The 26,406-nt window shown below is 39.3% G+C and overlaps 1 protein-coding gene and 1 long non-coding RNA gene across 3 annotated transcripts; both read right to left on the minus strand.

Annotated features, from left to right (window-relative positions):
* Positions 1–233: 233 nt before the first annotated feature.
* On the minus strand, positions 234–5,532 carry LOC146570453 (uncharacterized). The gene is made up of 3 exons (XR_014893201.1): positions 5,477–5,532; positions 5,260–5,384; positions 234–614 (listed from the first exon to the last, which is right to left on the minus strand). It is a non-coding gene; the product is annotated as an uncharacterized LOC146570453 (long non-coding RNA).
* A 9,284-nt stretch (positions 5,533–14,816) lies between these two features.
* tdgf1 (teratocarcinoma-derived growth factor 1) lies at positions 14,817–26,390 on the minus strand. Of its 2 annotated transcripts, XM_085278890.1 has the most exons (6): positions 21,095–26,390; positions 20,943–20,998; positions 19,100–19,387; positions 17,426–17,540; positions 17,050–17,159; positions 14,817–16,071 (listed from the first exon to the last, which is right to left on the minus strand). In XM_085278890.1, exons 1-6 carry the CDS (start codon positions 21,115–21,117, stop codon positions 15,962–15,964), a joined length of 702 nt encoding a protein of 233 aa, XP_085135016.1. In that variant the 5' UTR covers positions 21,118–26,390; the 3' UTR covers positions 14,817–15,961. The 2 variants fall into 2 exon arrangements, with proteins under 2 accessions (XP_085135016.1, XP_085135015.1); XM_085278889.1 differs by having other exon boundaries at positions 20,943–26,390.
* Positions 26,391–26,406: the final 16 nt, after the last annotated feature.

The raw sequence follows: 26,406 nt of genomic DNA on the forward strand, positions 1-26,406 counted from the left end.
CATGTCCCTGTGCATTGCTTCAGCTCTGTGGTTAAATGCCAGTTTACTCTGTGATGAAGCTGCACTGTGTTATTCTTAATACCCACTGCCATTCTTTAATTCCCAGTACTGTTCATTCTCAACAATGCAGGGCATCAATAACAGCCAACACATGAAGCATTTTTAATCTTTTGATTTTATTACTGCAAATATAGACATCACATTTACTTATTTAAGAACGCATGGTATCCTCAACATATTTACATGACACTGGCTAAGCAGTGGCACCAGGCAGCAATAAAGTATAACAGTGTTCATGGAGTTTTAGTGGATTTAATTTATATTGAATATAGTTTTGTTTTTTGTTTGTTTTAGTTCCTCTGTTTCATAAAAATCAATGACAATAAATGTGTAAAGGTCTGACCTTTACACATTTATTTTTTAGCACCATAAACAATATCTGGACAGCAGCTGTTCTTTCTTTAACCACCTTCTGGCTTATCTGCTGGTTTCAGGGTGAATCGGTCTTTCCGAGGATTTGCTGGGATTTCTGCGCTTGTCTCATTCTCTCCTCGAAGAAACTCTGCAGGTGTTGATTCCTCTGCTCCAACCTGATGACCCACTGCTCCCTCAGTCTGAAGGCAGCATTCACAGCAATGACAGGAGAGAGAAAAACAAGGAGGAGGTAAAGAATTAGCCGGTGATTACGATGAAAATACCTATTTAAAAAAGAGATGTGAGTGTGGGTTTCATCAGAAACCCTTTAAGGTGGTTTATAATACTATGACACAAGATTTAGCAATGTCACAGTTCAGGTGAACGATGCAATTATGTTGTTAAAACTAATCTTGTATGCTCAGCATTAATGCGTGACATTGAGGCTCTTACCGTGTCACTCCATACAATGAAGCACTGAGCTCAACTCAGCAGGGAGAAGGCAGCAACAAGTACCTCAGGGGAATCAATTGAGTCAGCAGTGGCAGGTGTGTGAGCTACACAATGAGCAGCAGTGAGAGTATGGCTTTTAAGCTTAGACTTATTTTTGAGTAAAAATAGTATGTATGTTTAAAAGATAGCTGTGGCCACTGCTGCTGTGAATTGCTGTGACAGGTATGCGTTTTTTGTTGGGGGGGTTTGGGTTTTTTTGATAAAACATCTATTTGCTGTATCAGATTGTACAGATACGTCCCTTTCTATTGTAAAGTTGGATATTTGAAGATGGCAGTGTATTTAAAACAGCTGCAGTTCCTCACATGGCCACTTGAGGCTATCTCCAAAAGTGAGTGAGTCACCTTTCTGATTTTTTAGTAGACTGCCACTCTCGCCTGTCACAGGGCAAGACACACAGTTTACCTTTGACAGGTAACCAATCCACCACACGGTTAAAAGGAAGAGACATACAAACATTCCTACAATCCTTCACTTTATGGATGTGCTTCACCCTCTTGTCCAAATATGCTCCAAAACTAAAATGGTCATGGTCAAATTAATAAAGCTGCACCAACAGGCCTTCAAACAATGGGTAACATAGCACACAATAATATAGGATTTTAAGTGATATATAATATTCAATATGTAGCTCAATAATTCTTTTCTTTCTGACACACAAAGTATGAACATTTCTCTAACATTTTATGTGTAGTTACAGGTCCTTAATAACATATTCTGACAATGCAATTTAATAATAATGTTTTATTGTCACAAAAATCGTGGATTACTTGTTTACACTATGCTCAGCTCCACTCAGATCATCTGGTTGCAGAGTGCCCTATGGTAAATGAACTATGTCAAATCAACAGACACTCTATTTAATTGTTAGTCATTATTAATCTCTGGCTCTCTTCCACTGCGTCTCGCCTCACCTCCAACCGGTCATGGCAGATGGCTGTACCTCCCTGAGCCTGGTTCTGCCGGAGGTTACTTCCTGTTAAAAGGTAGTTTTTCCTTGTCACTGTTGTAGCACTTGCACATAGGGAACTTTTTGATTGTTGTAGTTTTCTCTGTATCATTGTAGGATCTTTACCTGATACAAACAATCCAACACAATACTTTTTAAATTTTCATATACTGGCTGCTATAAATGCCAATGCAGATATACTGCCAAATACCTAATATTAGCCAAAATGTCACTCAGCCAAAATATCATAGTTCTAGTAGCTACATCCAACCACTGATACGGAATTGATCCCAGAACCACATTTAAGTGGCAATTGAAAGAACTGCTTTCAGTTTTTCCAGGTCAGGAGGCTGCTATGCGCACAAAGGCAATCAAACATTAAGCTGCTATGGTACACATTATGGGAATAACCAAGCTGGTAATGTGTCTATCCCAGGGGTGGGCAATCTCAGTCCACAAGGTCCGGTGTCCCTGCAGGTTTTAGATGTGTCCTGGAACCAACACAGCTGATTTAAATGGCTAAATTAGCTTCTCAACATGTCTTGAAGTTCTCCAGAGGCCTGGTAACGAACTAATCATGTGATTCAGGTGTGTTGACCCAAGGTGAGATCTAAAACCTGCAGGGACACCGGCCCTCGAGGACTGAGGTCTATCCAATAGTTATCAATACGTTTCACAATTTCTTTTTACTTTGTTGTGGTTCTAGATTAATGATCCCAATGATCATTAGAGCAGAAGCATCCCTGTCTGTAGGTTTCACAGCAATCCATTTAACCAGTGATGATATTTTAGTCTAGACAAGGTGATTCACTGACTGACTACGCGCTGATGAAACTTTACTTTTGCCTGAAATAAAGGAGGTATTGAAATTCTACCCCGGAAAGATTATTAATCCTGTACCTCTGCAGCAGGGCTGTTCTTTAGATCTATAGTTTACATAAAGCTATATATCACTGTGCAGTTAGGAACTACTTTACACTATATAAATGTTTCATAACCTGAGAGATTTTCACATTTTAATCAAAAATTTATTGCACATTTTTCTGAACTCACAAGTCACAGAAAGAGCTGCTCCCCAGCAGCAGCACTGCGGTCCATTTGTTGGTGTAAAGCACAGATTTAAAATGTGTGAAAGAAGAAAAAGTCATTTGTTTTTTTTAGGATGTGTTCTATGTTTGGAAGCCGAGATGAGCATCAGAGTCCACTATTTGCCCTGACACCATAACTCCTAGGCTTAAAGTAATCGTGCAGACATCCAGCGAAACTTGATCTTCGGTCATTGCTGTCACAGATAATTGTGTTACAGAAAGAGAGGAAGTGTGTGTGTGAGTCTGTGTGAGTGTGCTTGAGTGAGCGAGAACTAGGCTATGTTAGCTGATGGATTAATATTGTTGTGTCTGTGCTCATCTGTCAGCACACGCCATCTTGCATTGGTTAATCTGCTGCGTTCTGGTTGTCTGTCCTCAAATACTCACGCTGATCTGCAGGATTCAAACATATAGCCAAACTGGCTCTGATCAACATTCTCAGGGTACTCCGTGATGACAGACAGAAGAGCTGGAAACATAACCGAGCCATTTTTTGAACTAATCAAGTTATGACGCAGTGAGACGGAACAAAGGGCAGTTATTGAGTTTATTTTTGATGCCCTTTTCTTCCCTCTGTGCCTCTCACGGACCCTGCTGCTCATCATCAAACACTGACTCAAAGCTCTTCACCAAGCTCATATAGATTTGATTACGTAACATCTCAGCATATGGAAGCACCCATCATGCTGTCAAACTTATGTTCAGTTGGAATATGGAAGCTATGCTAACAAGCTTTGACTGGCAACACAATATGTCACATTTCAACTGGTGAAGTGTTTGCATCTGTTGGAATTTAACTGGTATAATGAACTGTGTGTCAGCTGGTGGTAGTCCAGGGTGTTTAGAAATAAGCAAGTTTCATTAAAAAACTTTTTTGGTGTACGGTTTGGGTTAGAATGCCTTTTAGTCACAAGATAAAAAAAATACAGTTTCAAGTCCCTAACATGCAGTTTGATCATACAGTTCTTCTGCTATGTAATTTCCATCAACACCTATTGTTCAGAAGAACACTGCATTAAGTACTTGCACTCTCAGCACTAGTAGACATGGCACAGAGCTGTGGGAACATCATTTTTTGTGTGCAACACAACTGGCTATATATGTTAAATGGGCCCTGAAGCTAGCAGTGCTAGCCCCAGCACCTTTCTTTTCTTTTAGGTTTACAAAATCTGTCCCTGGTTTATTTCCATTTATGTTGTCTATTATGGATATTTGGACGGAAGCTGATGAGTTGCTGCTCGTTTTTGTACTCTGATATTAATGTTAGTTTAATAAACTATTATTTCTAGTGCAAGGATAGCATCCATTCATCATCCTTCATTGGGGCGCCATGATAAGCAGAGACAATCAGGTATTTGATGCCCAAACCACCACAACTGGCTCCTTTCCATGTGGACGAGAAGTGCTTTACTCTGATTCGCTCCTGAATGACCAAGCCCCTCATCCTATCTTTACTAAAGTGCGAGGTCACACTTCTGACGAAGTTCATTTTCATTGCCCGTATCCATAATTATGGATATCCAATTATGGATATCATATCCATAATCTCCTTCTTTCAGTCACTGCCTGAAGCTCATGGTCATGGGTGAGGTCAGGAAGGTAGATCGACCAGTAAATTGACAGCTTTAGTTTCACATCAGCTCAGTAGGAGTACCAGTCTCCCCTCACTCATGAACAAGACCCCAAGATAATTAAACTCAATGATTTCAATGATGCTGATTCTCAACCCAGCTGCTTAACACGTGGCTCCAAACTACCTTAGTTCACAATGGAGGTCACCACCCGATGAGGCCAAAAGCCAGGAACCAGGAGATGGCATCAAAGAGGTTACTTCCATATTTTATATTGTACATTATATTGTACATATATATATACATTGTCTCATTGCAGCATATTGTTGTGGGTTGCTGTATTAATAAAACTGAAACATATAGATATGCAGTATTGTCAGTGTTAGGCACTGAAATAAAATGACTGTTTGGGCTGGAGGAACAATGTTTGAGGAGCAAAGAATGCTTGGTTAAAAAAGTGCTTTTACAGCACACATTGTTTCTATTGGGCAGAAACCAAGCTGACTTCATCCATCTTGGTTTTCCTGGGATGCATGCAAATCAGGGATACTGCACTCCAAAAGGTCATCCTTCTGCTGCTATCCAACACATCAAAGACAGGCTTTAAAAAGCAAATATTTTCCAGCCTGAAATCATCTGGAATGTTAATCAGGGTTCGCACTATGAAATTACACACTTGGATCAGGAACTTTCCAGAACTTGTTATGTTTTTGTATTTGCTGACCGTGCCAAAGCGCTGTTCTTCATACGGTTCTCCTCCCCATTCGTCTGCTCGCTGTGCTGAACAATCCTCTGCTCCCAGAATGACTTCAGCTTCTGTTTGTCATGAATTCGAGCTGCATTCATCACCTGACAACAGCAATTACACAGCAGCAGACGCAACACTAGTCCACAAAAACTCAGGTGTGGGTTCAATAAAATCTGAAAGTCTGTTTACTTACTGCTGGCTCTTTTCACTTCTTTCCTCTTTTGTTTTCTTTCTTTGCCTCTTTGTCCTCTATCACTGCCTTCTGTTTCCAGTTCGCCTTTATTTCCTCTTTAACTCCTCCCCTTTGCTCCACATCTCTGTTTTATCGTCTCTCTCTGTCCTGCTCTCCATCCTCCGTCCAATGCTCTTCTTCTTTTAACTCATCTCCACCTTGTTGCTTCCTCTTTTCACAAATAAAATGATCTCTCTGCTTGTTGTTATTCATCTTTCTTGTTACTTCTGTCCCTTTACTCCAGTCTGTGAATTAAGTAAAGACTTTTTCATATAGCAGAATAAAGCCTTTCAGCCATCATCATGTCCACCAGCCAGGATTAACATTAAAAGGACTGACAGGTGAAGAAAGAAACATTAATCACTGCATTACAAAGGAAACTCTCAAAAGCTGATATATAGTGTCTGCTACTGAAATTATTACACAATATAATATACAGAGATAAGCAACATTTTAATGATGGAGTTCATTTTAACTCTTGTGTGCTGGACATAATGTGGTTCTTTGGATTTAATGAACAGAAGACAAATCCTTAACCTAAATCAGATGCAGAAGCTGTTTAATGGGATCTCTACAATACAGCAGGAGCATGAATATGTGATCCCACAGCCGCCCAAAGGGAAGCAATAATAACTCTGTTTTCATTTTGTCAGTGATTTGTAGCGACTCGCTGCGAATAAGGGAGCAGCCGAAAATAGCTTTAATCAGCAGTCGGCTAACAAGCTAATTAAACATTATGTTGTCATCATCATTAGTAAATAAATTCATTCATTTTAAATTGATGTGAACTTAGTTGAACTTTAGCTAATAATCAGTTAAAAGGTATTTTTCTTCTTATTTATTTAGGACAGTGCATGTTAATGAACATAAATGTAAAAAAAAAAATTACATGAATGTAAACATACCAGATTATAGCCAAGAACTAATTTCCATCTGTTGTCCTTAAGCATAAAAAATAGACATAATAATTCATAAAAATTCATCATTCATTCATAATAAAAACTCCATCACCAAACTTACACATACACACCAGTTTGTTTGTTTTCATGAAACGGAGACCACAAGCACAATACAAACATCAGTATTACATCTTCCTGTCCTAAAGTGCAGTAGGTAGTGTCTGAATCACTTAAAACTGAAATTGGCAGAATCAGAACCAAATTAAAATTGATTCAAGAACTTTTAGAAGACTTCTTCGCTATTGCATTTTGTGTCATATATTTATAATAGATGCATGTTAAATTAGAACCTAAAACACTGAGAGAGAGTGTCTTCATGTTTTCAAGTAAAAAGACAAAAACTAATCAAAATATCGTTTTGGATACAGACACTGGTTCATGGTGGTGTGGAGCAGCTTTTCAGGATTGGCAAAGCTATGTAGTCTCCTACTACTCATTAAAGTGTTATCACAACACATACTACCAGCTGTGGATGAATTATGTGAGCCGTCATTCCCCACATTCACTGTAATAAAGACACCGCTAAGCACATCACATTCATATGATTTTCTGTCTGTCAGTTGGGATCTGATGCACAGTAGTGACTGACACGTAATGTATTTACTTCAGGGAAATTACTGTCGCTGCAAATGGGGGAAAAGGCCTGAAACTGTGCAGTAAAATCATAAACAGCTGCGCGGGGAAAGAGGGTTTAAGTCTGGCTCTCTTGTACAGTGTGTCTTTGTCCTGTCTTTCCCCCCCTCACTCCGAACGGTCACAGCAGACAGCTGCCCCTCCTTGAGAGGTTTTTCCTTCCCACTCTCGCCACAACACTTGCTCATAGGAGGTCATTTGATTGTTGGGGTTTTCTCTATATTATGGTAGGGTGTTTACCTTGCAAATATCAAGTGCTTCAAGGTCACTGTTGTTAATTGTGGATATAATAAAACTGAATTAAACTGTTGTGTGTGTTGGGCTTTTTTCTGTGATTTAGGGAAACAAAACATATGTTGCATCATGCTACGCGACAGAACTCAGACCACCAAAAAGTTAATGGACGTTAACGATGTTTATGTAACTCAAAGTCTCTCCGGTCACAAACAGGATGTTTCAATTTTTCTGTTTCTATTCATCTGTCCACAGTCATATGATTACACAGACAACACTCAGCAGTGGACATGAAGACGCAGATGTCACATGGCTTAACTGAAAGGCACCAGGATCTTACCACAGCTTAGCTGTCTTTACATACACACAGAGAGAGAGACAGAGAGAGTGAGTGTGTGTGAGGGCTGAGAGTCAGCTAAAAAAAAGACTATTGCTAAACATTTATTAAACTACACAATAAGTATGTATAAGTGTATTTACTTCAGTGCCTGTCTGCTTGTTTGTTTGCAGAAGCAGAAATGCAAACTGGTTGCCTCTCTTGTCAGATAATTGAGGCCACAACTCACATGAACTCACAGCGCAAAAATGAAGATAGGAAACATGCCGCCTGGTCTGACGAGTCTTGATTTCTGCTGTGGCATTCAGATGGTACAGTTAGAATAACATGAAATCATGAATCCATCTGGCCCCTTAGTACCAATTTAACATTATTTTGGGGGTGTTTGTTTGCCTTTATTAGATAGTTTAGTTAAAGTGGTGAAGAAACCAAGCAAAGGGCCTTGGATCACAGTCAGACATGGACTGCTGCGTTTAGCCTTTGGCATATGGGTGCTTGCTCACTCTGTGACCTAAACTGGTGCTCTATTTTAACATCTTTTAAACACAAAGTATAGCTGAGTGTTGCTACTGACCTTGTTGGTCCCTTAATGACCACAGCGTACCACCACTATGTCGTGACAAACTGGTTTCTTTAGCATAACGCTGGGATATAGTAAAACAGGAGAGTTGCATCACGGATGTGCAGCTAAGAAATCTCTAGTGTGTATCTGATGTAATAGTGTCAATTTGGCCACCTGAGAAATATTTCCAACCCCTTGTTGCATCTATGCCACAAAGTGGTAAAACATTGGTTAACCTGGTTGTTATTGCCTGTTGTTCTGTATAGAAAATGTGCGTAGTCATAGAAAGTAATATGATTGGCCTCGTTATTTGCAATTTAATTGTATATAACTTTTTTTTTAGGCTGACAGCCACCATCCACTTTGTGTCACAAAACTTGTAAAATCCTGTTTACTGACTTATTTTCTCAACAACATTAAGCAGGGATTCAAGCAGGGTCAAGAGTGTTTGAAAGCGGCCGGATGCAGGTTTACACAAAGGCATCTTGGGCATGTCCATCTTTTGTAAACATTCAGTAGATCCATCCTGGACTGGTCACCAGTCCATCACAGGGCCCAGCTGAGGGTTTGGGTTTGAATCCACCACCTTCTTGCTGCACCACCGCGCCACCCAACGATGGTGTGTTTAGTTTTACAGTTTTCACTGTTATTCAGTGATGAACTCATATATTATTTCCTGACTCACTGCCATCTACCCCCTTTCATGTGCGTGTGGCTGCTGACAAAATCCCTCAGCAGGTGAGTCATATGGAAGGCATGACAGAACTCTGATACGGTGTCAGACACGTACATGCAACAATGAGTTTTTTTCAAATCCACCCAAACAGCTGATCAGCACAAGAGAGCAAACTTCCCCGGCAGGATTAAAACAGCTGACAGTAGCGCGTGTGTGTTTGTATCAGTTAATAAAACTGAATGTTATTGAAGGACCATTCCACAAGTTTTACACCATCTGTGAATTTAGTATCAGAAACTGTGTGACTGTGAAAAGCAGCAGCTGCAGTCAGTCTGAGTTCATGCCAGATCAGTTATCTTGGTTTTGTACCTTGTAATCAGTCATGTTCATGTGGAAATGTGAGCAATAGTGGAAACATTGTCAGTGTATGCTAGGAAGCTGTCAGACACACAGTCAAAAATCTCTCAGACTGTCAGGCATGCTCTGGTTAAGTGATCCCACTAAGCCAGTCAGATGCTTGTAATCAGGTGCCTGTAATACAACAACACCTCCCACTAGTCTTTAGCACCTAAACCAAGCCAAACAGATTTTAGTGCCTAAAGCTAACAAAATAGTTTTGTTGTGCCAAATACTTTTTAGAATCTGAACACAACGAAGTAGATTTAGTGCTTAAATGTAACTGAGAAGTAACGAGTACCTAAGTCTCATTATTTTTAATTAGAAAGTCTAAAAAAGTGTGAGATTCAATCTGTGTCTCATGGTGTGAACTCATCAGTAGACAGTGGTTTTGTACCTGCTATCTCTTATCTTAAACAGCTCTGGAGCAGGTTAGGTCTGTAACAGATGTTGTCATGGTGATGTACTCCTGTTTTCATAACCCAAAATTTAGACACTAAGATTTCAATCGTGCTTCACAGTACAGGCCTCTGGTTCTGTTATCTTTGCATTGTCCATATCATTAAAGTCCAAGCTTCTGAGTCCAGCACTGGAGTCATACTTGATGAATATGTAAACAGCCTGAAGGTTAATTTTTCAGTGTGCAGCCTGTAGTTGTTAGCAGAAACTGGCTGCTGCCCGGCTTCTTCTTCTTCTTCTTCTTTCTTCAGCTGCTCGTTTTTGAGGTCACAATAAACATCATCTGCTTCCATCTCACCCTATCCTGAGCATCTTCTTCTGTCATACCAGCTGCATGTCCTCCTTCACCACATCCATGACCTTCCTCTGTGGTCTTTCTCTTTTCTTCCTGGATTGCAGCTCCATCTTCAACATCCTTTGTCCAGTTAATCCACTGTCATTCCTCTGTACATGTCCAAGCCATCTCAGCCTTGACTTTTTAACATTGTCTCGAGGTTCCTCAACCTGAGCTGTCTCTCTGATGTACTCATTTCTAGTCCTGGCCATTCGGCTCACTCCCACTGAAAATTTTAGGAAACCATACATCACAGCAGGTGTCACAACCACCGTTAAATCTTTCTCTCCTGCTGCTCTCCTGTCACACATCACCCCTCACACTCATCTCTACCTGCTCCACCTTGCCTGCACTCTCCATTGCTTTGGATGTCTGATCCCTCCTATTCAAACTCCTCTTCCTTCACTATCTCTACTCCATCCATCCTCACCTATCCATCTGTCTCCCTCTTACTCACACACATGTATTCCCCACCTCTCCAGGTTCTCTTCCACCTGCTCACTAGTCTTAATACAGATCACAATGTTGTATGCAAGCATCTTAGTCCACAGAGACACTACAGCAAACAAGGATGGGTTCAGAGCAGATTCCTGATCCACCAGGACTCTCAAAGCAAGCATCACATCTGAAGTGCTGTTTTTCAGCATGAAGCCACACTGCTTCACCATACCTAACCACACCTCCTCACCACCTCTGTTTCCTTCACCTACATATGTAATGTACAATCTGTCCCTCCAGGCTCTTTACCACTTAATCCAACTTACTCTGGAGTTCCTCTTTCTCTTCTGACATGTGACCCATGGGGCATACGCACTGACAACATTCAACATCCACACCGTTTTCAGCTTCAAACTCATGATCCCTTCTCACCCCCGCCCATGCCTGGGTTGGCTGCTGCTCAGCTGAGCTCCGTTTAAAGATAGAACTTCAAGTCTTTAATGAGGTAACATATTCATACTAAAAGAGCTGATAATTTGTCTTTGTGATTGAAGTAGTGTCACGTAGAGTCTCCAGGAGCACAGAAATACAAATGTGTCTGTTAATGCCGTTATCTGCAGTGCTGCTATCAGCAAATAAAGCTGTTGTTTGAGGAACCTGGAGAGATAAGAAGCTCACCACAGTTTCCTCCTCATTACATTTATCTCTCCACTCTCCCTTTTCCAAGTTGTTTACTCAGCTCAGAAACTAGATTATAAAACCTTTTCTGAATCTTGCACATCGGCTTTATGTAACAATACATGAGCATTAATGCACTAAAGTCACAGGAGAACATGGAAAAGTGGTATAAAGACATTAAGCATTCCTCTTCTCTTTCACATCCCCCTTTAATCCCCGCTCTTCCCTCCTGCTGCTCCTCCTCTGTTCAGACCCCCTCGCTCCACTCAGAGCTGCTTAAATCTGGTCCAATCCCTTTAACCTTTTCTCAGAGGGGATCAACAAACAGAACATCAACATTAATTTTCACAGGATCCAGAATGCACATCAGTTTAGACTGAAAGCTCCACCGGAGATCTGCCCAGAGATAGAAACAAAGCTGAATGTCTGAGAAGGTCTTTGCTTGGGAAATCACATTTTCCAGTAGTTTTTTCTTCCTCCAGTTGGAAGACTTACTTTAGACACATTTTTCTTTGGAGTAGTCCAGATAACAAAGGAGAGATTACACTCAGATTACCATGGGATTAAACTATGAAACCTCCTCTGCTTCTTGACAAAAGCCCTGACATCCGTGTTCTTTCTCTCCTCGTTTTCCTTTTAAGTAGCATTTTGTACCCCATCATTTAAACTGGAGGATAAGTAAAAGCAGCTACCTATAGACAGGCTTGCAGTTGAGGAAATAAACTAAGCAGATTTTAAAGTCAGTGGAGTTTTCAAATAATGAAAATAACTAATCTCACAGAGCTTTACATAGTTCGGTTGAGATTTTAACTGGATTACAAACTGAATGTTTGTAATCCCGTGGCAACGATAGGAGGAAAAAACTCCTTTTAAGAGTGAGAAACCTTTAAGAGAAACAGGCTGAGGGAGGACATCTGATGGCCTCGAGTGGCTGTGGTAAAAGGAGAGTGAAAGGAGGAAAGACGAGCAGTGAGAATTAGAAACAATAAACATTGTGCAGGGTGGTGAGGTCAGTCCCTGCAAAACAAGAACCAGAGCCAGAGATATCAGCAAAGATGCACAGGAGAGAGGGAACAGTAACGAACCACATGATCAAGGGGACAAAGTTTACAACATGCAAAAGTTGCAAATGAGCTGCATGAAACATGAAAGAGAAGTGAGCAGAGGCAACGCGTTCTCAGCACAGTTTGACACACAGTTCTCTTTTGTCAGCTTCTCTATGCTCTCATACAGAAGGCCTTAAGAGAGAACAATTGAGGCATACGAAGTCTGCATTAAGAGGCTCGAGGGGCAGTGGCGTCAGACATCTCATGATTATCAACTGAGCAGACATTAAAGAAGGATGTGACAGACGAACGTCGCTTTCATTAAATCCCATGCACCATGGAGACCCTGTGCCTAATTGACACACCCCAGCAGTTTGGCCAAAACAGCATTATTTTATACTATAAAGAGGAGAGGTTCACCTTGAATTGCCCGGGAATCCAGCTCAAACTGTAGCTCTTTAAGTTTTCTCATTTACCAAGCAGTGCCTCAGAAGACCCGAGCCACTGCTTGCAAGATTTATAGACAAGAAGCAGGATTTCAATCTCTGCTCTGACACATTTGAAGCAGTGCAGAGACCTAAGAAATTCTGTTATATGTTCATTTTTCTTTGTTCTTTGTTGTGACTCTGCTTTCTAGGAGACCAGACTATTGATGCTTTTGGATAGGAAAAGCTTCTCTCATTTCTGTATGGGCATATATCTTTTGATTCGCTTTCTTTTTCAGATGACAGACTTTGTAACCAATTTATCTCTGATTTCAGGATTACATCATGATGTCTGACAGGTCTCAGATTTTCAGAGAGCACAGTCCAGGTAAGTGTTAACGCTCACCATTTTTCTTCTTTTTCAGCTAAATCATTGGTTTTATCTGCATCTAGCAGAGGTGTTTCAGGCACATCCCTTTTATTTGTCCCTTGCGGAGATAATCTATGGAGCAGTTGTCACCTGGTGAATTAGGATGGTGATATTGTCATCTGCATAATTATGTTACAGTGTAGTTGTTTACTGTGGCTCAATGAATGCTAGTAAGAAGGGGTGCCCCCTGCCCCCTCGCCCCAAAACACCCACAGAACCCATTAACTCTGGTCTGTCCAACAGAACTATAACTGCAAGATTTAATCAGACCAGGAGAGAAATTTTGCCTGAATCACTTTGTAAAAAAAAAAATTCAATGTTGGATTCTCTTATCACCAATGTTTAAATGCAGCTTTTTTCAGTAAACCTTGTTGATAAAACTCTGCTCCCAAAGCTCAATTTCACACAGTTCTTTCTACTCTTTGTACTGCATGATGTCAGTGAGTGCAGATATCATCTGCTGTGAGCACAGAAGCCCCTCCCTTATTACATTTCTTTAGAAGCAGCCAATCAAAAGAAAGTTGTCTTAAAAATGGCTTGTGGGAGACAAGACATGATTTAAGAAGCTACACCACAGACAGTCTAAGACAGAAATTATTTTAAACCATAAATCTAATGTAGTACAAACCAAGAATATAAAATCACTAATGAAGAAACTAAAAAATGGAGCACATTATGTGAATAGGTCTCCTTTTATCACAGCGGTCACAGCCCTTTGGTGGCAACAAACTTCAGACTGACATTTATCTAAAGCAGGCATTATACTTTCTGCATCCGTGGGTCCGCTCAGATCCCAGTGATGTAATTTTCATCATCAAACAGTTATTGCAAGAATCCACGTAGATGTCCACATGCCGGCTTGTTTTCTGATACTGCACGGACTTAACACTGTAATGCAACAGCTACCCGTGCTCCCCAGGCTGCAGACTTCACATGTCAAAAGAGTGTAACAGGTCTCCAGCTGTCCATGTCCACCAGTTTAATATAGGTTTAAGTAAGCATTTGAGGTTATATTGTATTAAATAGACAATGTTTCATAGTGATATATCAGTAATACATATACATACATGTTTATGTATATATATATATATATATGTATATATATATACATATATACATACACACACACACACACATTCTCTTTTATGTTTACTCTCCATGAAACAGTTTGTGAATTTAAATTTGGAAATATTCCCACTGTATCCCTGGAATGTTTAAGTACGGTAACCAAGAATAAGCCTAAGCTGTCAGTCAGAGAACAATACAAACATGTTTTTTAAAATACTCCTTTAGCACATATTTATCTAGGGGTTACTCCTTATCTAACTGATAACTAAGACCTCCCAGGGTTACAGAGAAAGTTGTTATTACGAGGTAGACATGTTGCTGGTTGCACAAACACCTGATTTTCAAGTTCCCCTTTAACTTGCTGTTGGGATTTGTTTTGGGTAGGTTTACAACACTAAACTGAATTCACCAGGGTGCTTCATTGTGCCTCCTGGACGCCACATCACCAGCAGCCCCTTTTCACACAACCTCTAAAGGTCACTTATCTTTTTAAAAAAAAAAAAAAAAAAAAAACAACAGCTATGTGTTGTAATAAGAGTTTGCACAAACAACACAACATTGTTTTTTTTTCCAAGGGAGGACAGTCTTGTTCAATGAGACCTCTTTTTCTTTTTTTTTTAATGAAGAGCTTATTTTTATAGCTTCCAAGGCAGACAGATACTGTAATGATTGTTTAACTTTGATATAAATTATTTTTTACTCTGCCTGTTAATTATAGCTGTGATCTGTAGCAGCTGGCAGGGCGACAGACTACAGAACAACAGCTGATGTGTTTGTTTAAGATAAGAGAGCAGCAGATAATCAATCCTAACCTCATCAATAAACTCTGGAGATAACAGGCAGGGAGACAACAGCTCCTTCTGAAAATACCTACAGATAATAGAGTCACAGAGATGGAACGAAAGGAAAAGCTGCAAAGCAATCATATTAATTTGGTAAACTGAGTGTTATAGTTTAAATGAAGACAAAGCAATTTTCTCACCATACAGACACCATCAGTGGCACAGTACTGTAAATCTTTAATAAACACAGTGCGTACATGTTTATATTTAAGGACAAAATGTCACACTGGCTGAGTTGGTGTCTTCTGTCTTTTTGCACAAAGTGTAAAAAACAGAAACTCTGTATCATCTTTTACAAAGAGAAAAAAAATCTAGTGTTTAGTAAGAGATCCTAAAATTACCAAAGAAAAAATTATATTTTTCATAAAAATCTTATGTACAGCTTCCTTCACATATTTCATTTCTTCTTCAAGACATCTGACACATATATGGGTATAGAAACAAAGAAATAGGGGTACATGGTTTGTCTGAACGAGAAGAAGTTCTGAATGATATATTGAACATTTTAATTGGGAGAATTATGTTGGCTGTATGTTGGGTCTTTTGGGTTGAATCGCGTTAACTTGGGAGTTCAGCAAATCCTTCAAAATGCAAACATTGAAAGAGAAAGGTTACGTCTACCGAGCTCTTAGTGCTCACACGAGAAGGGGGTATAAATAGATCTGGTTAGGGGACAGGGTGGCCTGTGGATCCCTATAAACCACAGCATCAAAAAAAAAAAAAAAAAAAAAAAAAAAAAAAGAGTCCCCATAAATCAGGACACAGTCCAGTCCAGCTACAGTTCAAAGTGTGTCTCTTCCTTCTGGATGCAAAATGATAGATTTCAGAAAATCTGTTTCTGTTACGGACTCACTTCTGATTTCAAGCTTTCAAAAATATCCTGCTGAGGCTAAGACACAGTTTCACATAAATCCAGGTGTTTCAAGGCATCAGATGAAGAAATACAAAGGAGAAAGCAGGATCAGATAGAAGAAGAAGCAGCCAGTGGGAATCATCCTGACAGCCGATGAACGATACCAGCGCACCTCATCAGAATCATCTGGAAAACAGAAACAGGAAAACTGTCATTTTGAGTAGAATTAAAGTTATGATTTGTTATCATTCTGTGTCTCAAAAGCCTTTTCACTAACTGTTTTATGGCCTTATTTTATGTTCTGTAGTTGGTCATTTTTTAAGGCCCTGTTTATTGCAGAAAAAACACATTTTCTCTCAAGAGGGCTCATCTTACACACAGCATGGTCACTTTACTTTTCACCCAAACCTGGCTTTGTACTGCACGGTGTCTCCTTTGTTATTTCTTGTGTTAGAAAAAAAGATGAAGAGTGGATTGTACTACTGACGGGCTAAAGAACCAACAAATATATTTTCTGCTTTTAATACTAAAAACATTTTGGGAGGGGGAAAAAAAGCAGATACTTGCAGAAAAGGCATGAGGCGCTATCAGCAAAAAGAGCTGGAAAACTGCACAATTCTTAGATTAGAAGATTTAGGATGTCTGTATGTTCAGCAATGATAGGCCAATTTATCCAAAGTGTTGGCTTTAGGCTATTTAGAAAGTTGGCTAAGGAATTTTGAAATAATGGAGCTCATGATAAATAAAATAATCACTCAAAAAGCTGCAGCTACTCATACCTCAAAACAAATGTTGGATAAGCTTTATCTTAAAAGTGCTTACACGTTGTCATTGTTTGTGCTGAAGAATGCATTGCCTTGAGTTGTAAATGAGTGGGTGGGGTGAAAGTTTGAATACGACACTTACACTTGAAGGGAATTGTTTTTGTTGCAAGTCTGAAAAAGTGTGAACGACAGTTTTCAAACTGTCTGATGGCCATCAACAGCTCATCCACACAGAAACAAAAATAGCCCTCGCTTACCTGATCATACATCTAAAGGACTGAATGAACCACATGGAAATATACAAATACAGTCAAGACACGCGGGCCCTCTAGATTCTGAAAAAAAGCTAAACCTGGTCTGAACTGCAGCAAGTCTCTATTTAGTCCTCATTGGATCTTACCACAGTCTTTATGGAAGACTTTGGCGAAGCAGTGCAGCGTGCCATAACCACAGCGGCAGTAGGAGCAGCCCTTTTGAACCCACTCGCCGTGAGGAATCAAACCACAGGTCCTGCACACAGATGACTGAAATTAAAACCACTCCCAAGCACTTGATTCTTTAAGATATTTAAGATTTTTTAAACCAGTGACATAAGAACCATATTGGTGATAATTTCTGGTCATAAAACAGTCAGAGACATTGAAGACATATTCTCAAAGTCTCAGTTAGATTAGACCAAGTTGGCTCAACCAGTATAGTCAATATTAATTTGCATTTTAGAGTAAGTAGAGCATTATACAGGAGCACACATCTAATATTTTTGTATTCGGGTTTACCTGATTCGTTGGTCATACTCGCAGGTTCTCCCGGTGAAATATGGAGGGCAGGCACAGAAGCTGCCCAAGATGCAGGTTCCTCCATTCTTACAGCAGCTTCGACTCTGTTCAGCACCTCAAAAAACCCAACAAAAACAGATATTTAAATGGGAACCAACAACAAATCCATCCAGGTCATTTACAATCTAACCTGCATCCAATTCCTCCTGTATCTGTAAGTCACTTTGCAGACCACTTCCACGCCAGCTCCTCTGTTTCTGATTTTACCAATATCCTGGCGGTCTGCTGTTATCTCTAACATCTAAGGGCACCCTGCTACTGCTCTTACCACCTTTATGCTTTCCATGTATGAAGGCAGGAATGTGTCCCATCTCAAAACTGTGTTTCTCTGCTACTTCTGTAGCAACTATACAGAAGAATTAACAGTCCTGTAATTAGTAATGGAGGTCTTTACAGAGCTGATCATCTCTTACATGAGCTTTTCAGAAATATTGATCATTTTAAGTGAGAAAGGAACAACAAAAGCAACAAAAGTGTGATTAAATGAGTGCTTGCAATTATAAGTGTGAATATAGTCTTAATCTAAAGTATCTTATAGAATGATTATTTTAACGTTTCTGCCAGCAAATATGTTGAAGTAAGCAACTCTACATAACTGTACAAGAGCTGGGCACATTGGGGATCTATACTATTTTCTTCAATATTTTGTAAGAATTAGATACAGAATATGGAGCTTGTGTCTGCAGAGCCATTAGGGATATGCCTTTTTCATATGAACACCAAACCTTATGTATGCATTTCATATTTGTCCAGGTAAATCTGTCTATATGACCTGTAAGCTCCATTACAGGTATTCAGTCCAGTATCATTAATTATACTCAATATATAAAACTTTCTTGTGTCTTCGTTTTTCTGATTGTCTTTCATGGAGTTTTCATTTAACAGATGAACTTAGACTTTCTGATTTTAAATTTTGTAAGATTTATTTTTAGTATAGTAAGACTTATTTTGTGTTTTAATTTGTTGTTCAGGGTGCCACTGCTGTGCCCTCAGACCTCAGGTCAAGCATTTCTTTTTTTACTGTATCGGTATCTGTGAGATAAACCAGAGTCTCCAGCTGGCAGCACATTCCTGTGATCCTCTGCTTCACATCAGCAAACACAGAGAGTCTGAACAAACCTCCGAAAATGGCAGAAAAACACTAGAAGTGAACCAACAACGGCCCACACAACCACGCCTTTTAATTAAGGGGTTTGTTTTAGTATCTATTTGGATGGGTAACAATGAAAATTCATTTGAATTCATTTTATTTTAAAAGCTCTCACTTAAATCAGAAGAGAGAATATACTGTTTTTATTTTAAACAATTGGCCCTTTGATCAAAGACTTTATTTAATCTGAATAGATGATGTTGCCCATTACCAGTTTTGTTTTCACAGTTTTTCATATGATGTTTTATTTGAAGGTATATGACAGCATAAGACAACAAAACTTTCTGAGCAACTGGAAATATATCTTAAATGCATTACAAAAAAGAAATCCTGGGGAAAATTACGGAACAGCATCAGGTAAACTGTTTTAGGTAAACTGCTGAATTCTTTCCTTCATTGGTTTTTGGGGTTCGTCTCCCCCTTCTGTCTACATCTGTGTGTGCATTACCGAAGTGTGAACTTACTGCTGGTCAGGCCGATGAAGGGCAGTACGGCGCTAGCGTCACGGTGTTTACGGTCCCCGTTGTTTGGTGACCTCACCTGGGTAAACTGACCCAGGAAGTCCTGGGAGGTCTGTAAGGATTTCGCCAAAGAAGAAGAAGAGGAGGAAGCAGAGCTTGAAGGAGGAGAGGAAATGGAGGAGGAAAGAGATGAAGTTACTGGAAGTGAAGGAGAAGAGGTAACAGAGGAGGAAGGAAGAGCGGGCATTGTAGGGAAGGTGCCTTGAGTACTGCATTTGTCTCCTTTGCAACCTGCAAAAGAGAAACGCAACAAATTTTAAATGTCACACAGAGCAAAGGCAAATGTGAGCCAAAGAAACTGACCCATAAAATAAAATCAAAGGAGATTGTGGGGTATTGGTCTGACTGAAGTCCCACTAACATCAACATAACGTTACAAACTGAAGTGAAAACAAGCATCAACCCTCCTGACAAGCAGACCAGAAGGTTCTGCAGCAAAGAAGTTCACTACAACCAGGCTTCTTTGTGTTAGCTGACTCAACAAAACCTAAAACCCCATTCAGAGATAAAGGGTACCACGACAGTGATTATCAACTTTCTCTTTTAAACTGGGCTCTCCGCTTTGGGCACATTCAAATAAAGAGGAATTTTACACATCATGCAGTTCTTCTGTATAAAATGATCCCCACGAGTGCCATCTACTCCAATTAAAAAAAATGCTATTATAGAAAACACAACAGTAAAACTCAACACTGTTGCCAATAAAACAGATTCCCGCTGCAGAAAACTGTTAAAGTGATGATTTCGTGCACAGGGCAGTAAAATACACGCTTTCATTTGAGTTCAACATTTTAATGCTGATTGTGCTCTAAGAGCTACTGTTTACATGAAACATTAAAAGTCACTGTGGGTGTTCTGTGCTCTAGCAGCTACAACCCCAGCCGATTAAAATCAATTATAACAACATTCAAACATGCTGTTCAAATACTGCCACTGTTCACTGACAACACAATACACAGTTTGAGCCGCTTTATGAAGTGGTACAACTTGTGATGTTAGTAAGGCATGGTTTAACAAGCTGCACAAATAAAACCCTCCCCCCAAACATTTTTGATCACCAGGAGCTCATATTTGTATCACATGAATTAATATTCTGAATCATGTGGCCATATAGGAACTGATGACAAATTAATGGAAGAAAACAGTTAAATAAATGTCTGAGTAAAGCGCTACAGCTCTGCATTCCAAGTCTCTGCAGTCTACTGACATTAGGAAACACCATTCTTCTCAATTTTCTAATTTGGTGATCTGATGGTGGTGGTGTTGGTTTACACAATCAGTCCAAAAATCTATTTGGAGGGCTATTCCAGGTAAACTGCTGAATTCTTTCCTTCATTGGTTTTTGGGGTTCGTCTCCCCCTTCTGTCTACATCTGTGTGTGCATTCCACAGGGCTATTCCACTCTATTCCATTTTTTTCTCTTATATTCTATTCTAGACTCAGCAATCAGTATAGGCAGTTTAAGGGAGAAGGGACCTGTGGTGGTGACCAATTATATCTTACACCAACTTAAAAGAAAAAAAAAGTTTTTTGTTGGCCCTAAATCATAAATGGAACTCGGCCCAGAGTCCCAGAGACCGGAACTAGACAAGTGACTCCAAAGCACGGCAACAACATGACCCCTACTGCATCATATCCACCAGATTCCCGCACTGCAGGGGTCAGAATTTAGCAACAGTTTGTAATTGTGGAATTTTCCAATTAATTGTCACATTTTTGTTCTTATTAGAAACAAAAAACAGACAAACAAGCACAGATGACCGTATGTTGAGTGTGATGATCAGACCTGAAGCAGACACAGCAGCAGCAGACTGGACACACATGAAGGCGCAGAGCACAAACCTGGAAACAGATACATTTGGTTTAAAACAAGTATTTAAAAAAACAAAACAAAACAAAAAAACAGAGCTATTTTCACAGAGAGTCATTTGGACTTACTTGAGCATCTCCTTCCAATTCATTTTAGCGAAGTGGTGAAAAAAAAATTTAAATAGTAAAAACTCCAAACCACCTTCTTGATTTCTTGGCCGTTCTTCAACTCACAGTGGAGGAAAAAGTACAATAAAACCGCGAATAGCCGAAGGTCGAAAAAAATTCCCTGAAGTTTACGTTTGTAGCTCCAGAAGTCAGAGAAAAGTACCCATAGACATAAAACCAACTCAGACGCTGAGAACCTGAGCAGGTGCTACTCCAAAATATATTTTAAAAACTCCGCTTTAAAAACTTCATAAAAGCGAAAACGCCGTATAAGAATCTAGTGAATCTTCCTCCGGCCTGAGTCTCCCCCTCGCAGTTTTGTGTCTCTAAAACTTATCTTCTGTCCAGGTGATTCTCCTGCAAGGGGGAGGGGCTCCGGAAGCCACGCCCCCTCACGGCCGTCTGGGTGGAGGTGAAGGTGGAATCAACAATACTGGGAACTGGCTGAAAGCTGTTCTGGTGGCCCAGAAAAATAACGTGTTTCCTAATTTAGTTATCAGGTAATTGGTTTTGTTTGCTGAGCTTTGGATGGAAGAAGAAGAATTAGATGGCTCTTACCCACGTATGTCAAGAAAAGTACAGCAATTCACTCAAAGCTACTTCATGTGGAAATGGGTTTTGTAAAATGCTTCACATGCTGCACAAAGAAAGAAAATTTTGGAGAGCCAGAATCTCTCATCTGTTCTACACTGGGTATAAAATGAGCCCAGTGGTTTTTATACTGGTGGTGATTTTAAAAAAAAATGAAAAGAATACTGGAAAAAGAAAGGTTAAATTACCACAAACATAAAATTTATCTCCTAAAAAAAGAAATCTGCAGAGTAGCAAGCTCCTGTAATTGTTCAAATAAAACATCACCTTATATTTGAACAAAAGGAACGTTTATGGCTAAAATAATATGAGAGGAAGTAACTAAATGAAAACTTTTTGAAGTTTTTCAGGTGTTGCTGAAAATGTTTTTTTTTTTTTAATTGACTTTATTTGGATGGTCACCAGGACATAAAGACAGGTGCACATAAAGATTCTTCAGTTTAACTTGATAAAAACATAACATATAGATAAAAGCCTTTTAGTTTAGGGGTTAATGTCTAAGAGAATATTACTAGGGTGACTTAATAACTGATTTTAAAGGTTTAAAATTTATTTAAAGTGGAAAAAATATTAGTATATAATGATTTTTCAGCGGTTTTTGGGAAGCTGACATTGAGGCATTAAAGAATTAAAAGATCAAAGTACTTTTAACCATCTGTGGTTCAGTAGATTCAATTCTTTGCTCATATAAAACCTCACAGGCCTTCTTTCTTTCTTTGTTTCCTCCACCTCTCTCGCTGACATCCCCCACTCTCTCACCCTGTAAATATGCATATTAACCTCACCTTCACATGTTAATGACCCTGCTCCTGAAAGGAAATCCACCTAAACTGAAACTTTCCTCAGTGCACAACAAGAACACACACACACACACACTCACACACACACACACACACACACACACACACACACACACACACACACACACACACACACACACACACACACTTCTGTATCACACTTTCTTAAGCAGAAAGAAACATATAGAAAACATAGAAATCTGTTCTTGGTATAGTAAGATGCTTAACTTTCAGCCGCTGATTTTTGGGAGTAAAATACCTTTTTAATAAGTTTTATTTTATGGGTTTTATAGTACTTTTAAATAATTTGGTGAATAATTCCAGGTTCTCCTAAATGTAATTTGGTAAATGTACAAAATAAAACAACTTAAAACCACTCCATGCCCAAAAACCAAAATCACAGCATTAAATTTAATTGCAAAGAATGGCTGTATTATTAGTCATGAACTATTCATTTATCCAGGGGTAAATGCTTAAACAGATGTTCTGATTTCTTCTCAAAAACTCTGCTTGCATTGTGATGAATGGTTTCGGTGGCCGGTGGGTGAGGCGTATTCAGTGAGAGTGTAAACAGCAACAGTCATATGGCTCTAAGTTCTGCACACTGTTTTTTTTTCTGCTCTGCGTTTTGGTGCATTTAATCTCAATTTAATCTTTTTTTAAATAGCTTTTTATGTCATTTCTGTGCAATAATATTTGTCCACTCTTAGATCACAAAATGTTTGCCACCAACTTAATGGAGCAACAAATGCCAAAAATATCCCAAATGGTGAAAAAAATCTTCATTTAAATAACCTCAGTGATTTTAGAAAAGAAGAAGATTTGGAAGATGCTGAGTTTTCAGAACATGAGGCTTTTTGCCTTCACTGGATGGGACAGTGCAGACAGTAGTGTCGGGAGAGAGTGGGAGGGCGAATGACACACAGAAAATGTGAAGGTTCTCTGTCATCCAGGTCATGGTAATCTAAGGAGCTTCACTGATGAGAGGCGAAACATCTTCAAGAAACTTAAAGAAGTCCATTCACTTTTCTTTCCCACCTGCTAAGATCACACAGGTAATGGTCTGGGGCGGACTCAAAGCCAGTATATGGGTCACCTGCACAAGGTGACCGGCTATGGTATGTAATCAGACAGTTTGAAAATGATGATGAGTCTGGCTGTAACTCAGCTCCAAAACAAGTCCATCAGAGCCAGAAAGTGAAGCAATATGGATGTCCAGACATGGTACTCAATGTGTGGGCAACTTTTTCCCTCAGATACCTTCTAGAAATTCATCTGTATCACAAATTGTTCTCTGATCTAAATTTTGCTCTAATCCAGTAGCAACAATAACAGCTACAATGTGTATGTGGACCCAAGATAGTCAGGAAAACACAGTTTATATGAATCAACACACAAATATGCAAGTTGTTCTGTGGGTCTGAGTTGTACAGAGCAACATGAATCTGATCAAATCAGACATCATGTTTCATCTAACTTGCAAAGCAGCAGTAGAAAAGCTCCGTTTGTTGCCTGTATTAGCATTAGAAGCTAACAGACAGACTGTAAACACTGCAGAATGAGTTCATTTGAATGACCTCCTAGTAGCAGTCACCTCACAGACAACAAAGCTACAAATCAGTTGAAATGCACAATGACAGCTGGCATCAAATCTAGGGTGAGCAGAAGAATTTGAGTTTTTGGTTAACTTCCAGGAAGTTCATATAGTTTGTTTATTTATTTGAAAGGTAACAGTTTCTTCTATGTTCTCCTAATAGATACAAAATGCCATTTTTTTCCACTTGCAAGTCAAATGTCATTATAATGAAAGCTAAACTCGTAATATATATCAATAATAAATATCGCATAGATTACATAAAGCATCTTTTTTTGGTTCTGGTGGTCACAGATGAAGTAACCAAACTATCCAAAACAGTATTACAGCTCTGCCCCACCCCCACTCCACTCACCTCTGTTAATCTGTCTCTACTTTGAGGACAGAGGGGCAATCAGAGGTGGAAATGGGTATTTTGTAATCTGCGCAGCATCACAATGCAGACTGATCTCATGCTAATACACAGCAGGAGAGTCAGCAGCAGGAGGGGAAGCCCTGATCTGAACACTACAGGAAATCTGCATGTGAAAGCTCACAAAATGCAGGGAGACTCGGAGGGGTAGAGGGAAACTTTGCAGGCTACAAGTTTATCATTATATAATGATGAAGAGAAGCTGTGGAAGCCATCTCCTGCTGTGGCGCCAGAGAGAAAATAGAGCACTGAATTATTGGACACCCTTTTTGTAAACTGCACTTGTGGCGGTTTCACAGTATTTGGTCTCTATTTGAGATAATAATGGCCATTCACGGAAAGTGATTTATAGGTTTAATATGAGTCTCAGAGTCTTTTATCCATCTTACCCATTCCAGACTGACCAGCAGTCTAATAAGAGATACATATTTTACTTATTACTCCAAATTGAGTTCATTATTTATCACTTCCTTCTAATATTATGTTAAGCGCTACATTATTTATGCTTATTTATCTTTTCCACTCTCACTGGTGTGTTCTGTGCACTGTCTGCTGGGCCTGTACAGACTTCAGAGGTGAGCCAGACACTATTAGGAGTTCAAGGTACTCTGTCCTACATACAGATGAACCTCATGGAGACAGAGCAACATCTCCCTCTAGTGCCTGCTTTATAAAGAACAGTCAGCACAGAACTGAAAGCAGACGAGTGTTTTTCTCAACCTGGGTTTGTGCTTTTGTTATTTCTTGTACCATCACAAGTTACAGCAAAAGTTTCCAAACACATTCAATAAATTGATTTTGCTCTCTGTTTGAGAATGCACTGATGCACAAACCTAACAAAAACTTTAACACTAGTCACTAATCCCAAAGGACACTCAACTATGTTACTCCTCAGCACAAAAACACATTTGCAGTGTAATGCATTTGTTATGCAGTCTAAAGGTATAATGAGAAAGGCTCCACTCAATCTACAGCAGGCGGTGCTGGACCAAGTGAAGGACCTCGGCCATCCCAACAACGGACTGTTCTCTCTGCTGAGGTCAGGAAAGCGATTCTGCTCCCTGAAGACCAAAACAGAGAGACTGAGGAGGAGCTTCATCCCGCAGGCGATACGGTCTCTCAATCACACCACCACATAGTACTGACCCACACATATGGTTTTTACACACACACTGGACATTCTGGACATTTGTTTACACTAGTGGCCACTGCACAACTACACTGCGTGGTCATCTAATCGAATCACTTTATCACTAAGTCACTTAAATAAATCACTTTAAGCATATTTGCACTGCACAAGACACTTACACATGTGGATTGCACAACCCTGGACATTATATTTCTTAATTACCATTTAGTACTTGTACAGCTGCTGTTGTTGTTCTATATTTCTTCATATATTCTTATACATTTCTATATTGTGTGTTTGTGTATTGTGTATTTTGTTGTACAGTTATTTTATTTTTAACTTTAATTTTTATATTTTATTTATTCTTTCCTAGTGAAATTTACCCTTCATTTTAATTTTCCTATTTATTTCCTATCCTATTCATAGTCGTTTTTTCTTTAGGTCACGAGCAGTTGTCTAAGTATTTCACTGCATATCGTACTGTGTATGTGACAAATAAATTTTGAATTTGAATTTGAATTTGAATTTAAATCCAAGATCCAATTTAAATCCACACTAGAACTCAGTTTGGGTCTATCTTTTCCTTTCTTTCTTTCTTTCTTTCTTTCTTTCTTTCTTTCTTTCTTTCTTTCTTTCTTTCTTTCTTTCTTTCTTTCTTTTTTTACTTTTAATGATTTCTCAAAATACTTTGGATAAACTTATTTCAATTTCTAAAGACAGAGATTTTGATCTGCACACATGAAGCAG

Source organism: Mchenga conophoros, linkage group LG7, assembly GCF_057382185.1.
Source record: "Mchenga conophoros isolate Kocher_MC1m ecotype Shallow Benthic linkage group LG7, M_conophoros_male_GT1.1, whole genome shotgun sequence".
Lineage (NCBI taxonomy): Eukaryota > Metazoa > Chordata > Actinopteri > Cichliformes > Cichlidae > Mchenga > Mchenga conophoros.

What these genes read in the sequence shown, in the direction of transcription:
- tdgf1 (XM_085278889.1), bottom strand. Translation starts at nt 21,084, where the DNA reads ATGACTCTCTGTGAAAATAGCTCTGTTTTTTTGTTTTGTTTTGTTTTT. An exon ending in CTTCATCGGCCTGACCAGCA is followed by an intron (nt 17,541 to 19,099) that starts GTAAGTTCACAC and finishes GGGTTTTTTGAG; the next exon opens with GTGCTGAACAGAGTCGAAGC. An exon ending in GAGTATGACCAACGAATCAG is followed by an intron (nt 17,160 to 17,425) that starts GTAAACCCGAAT and finishes ATCTGTGTGCAG; the next exon opens with GACCTGTGGTTTGATTCCTC.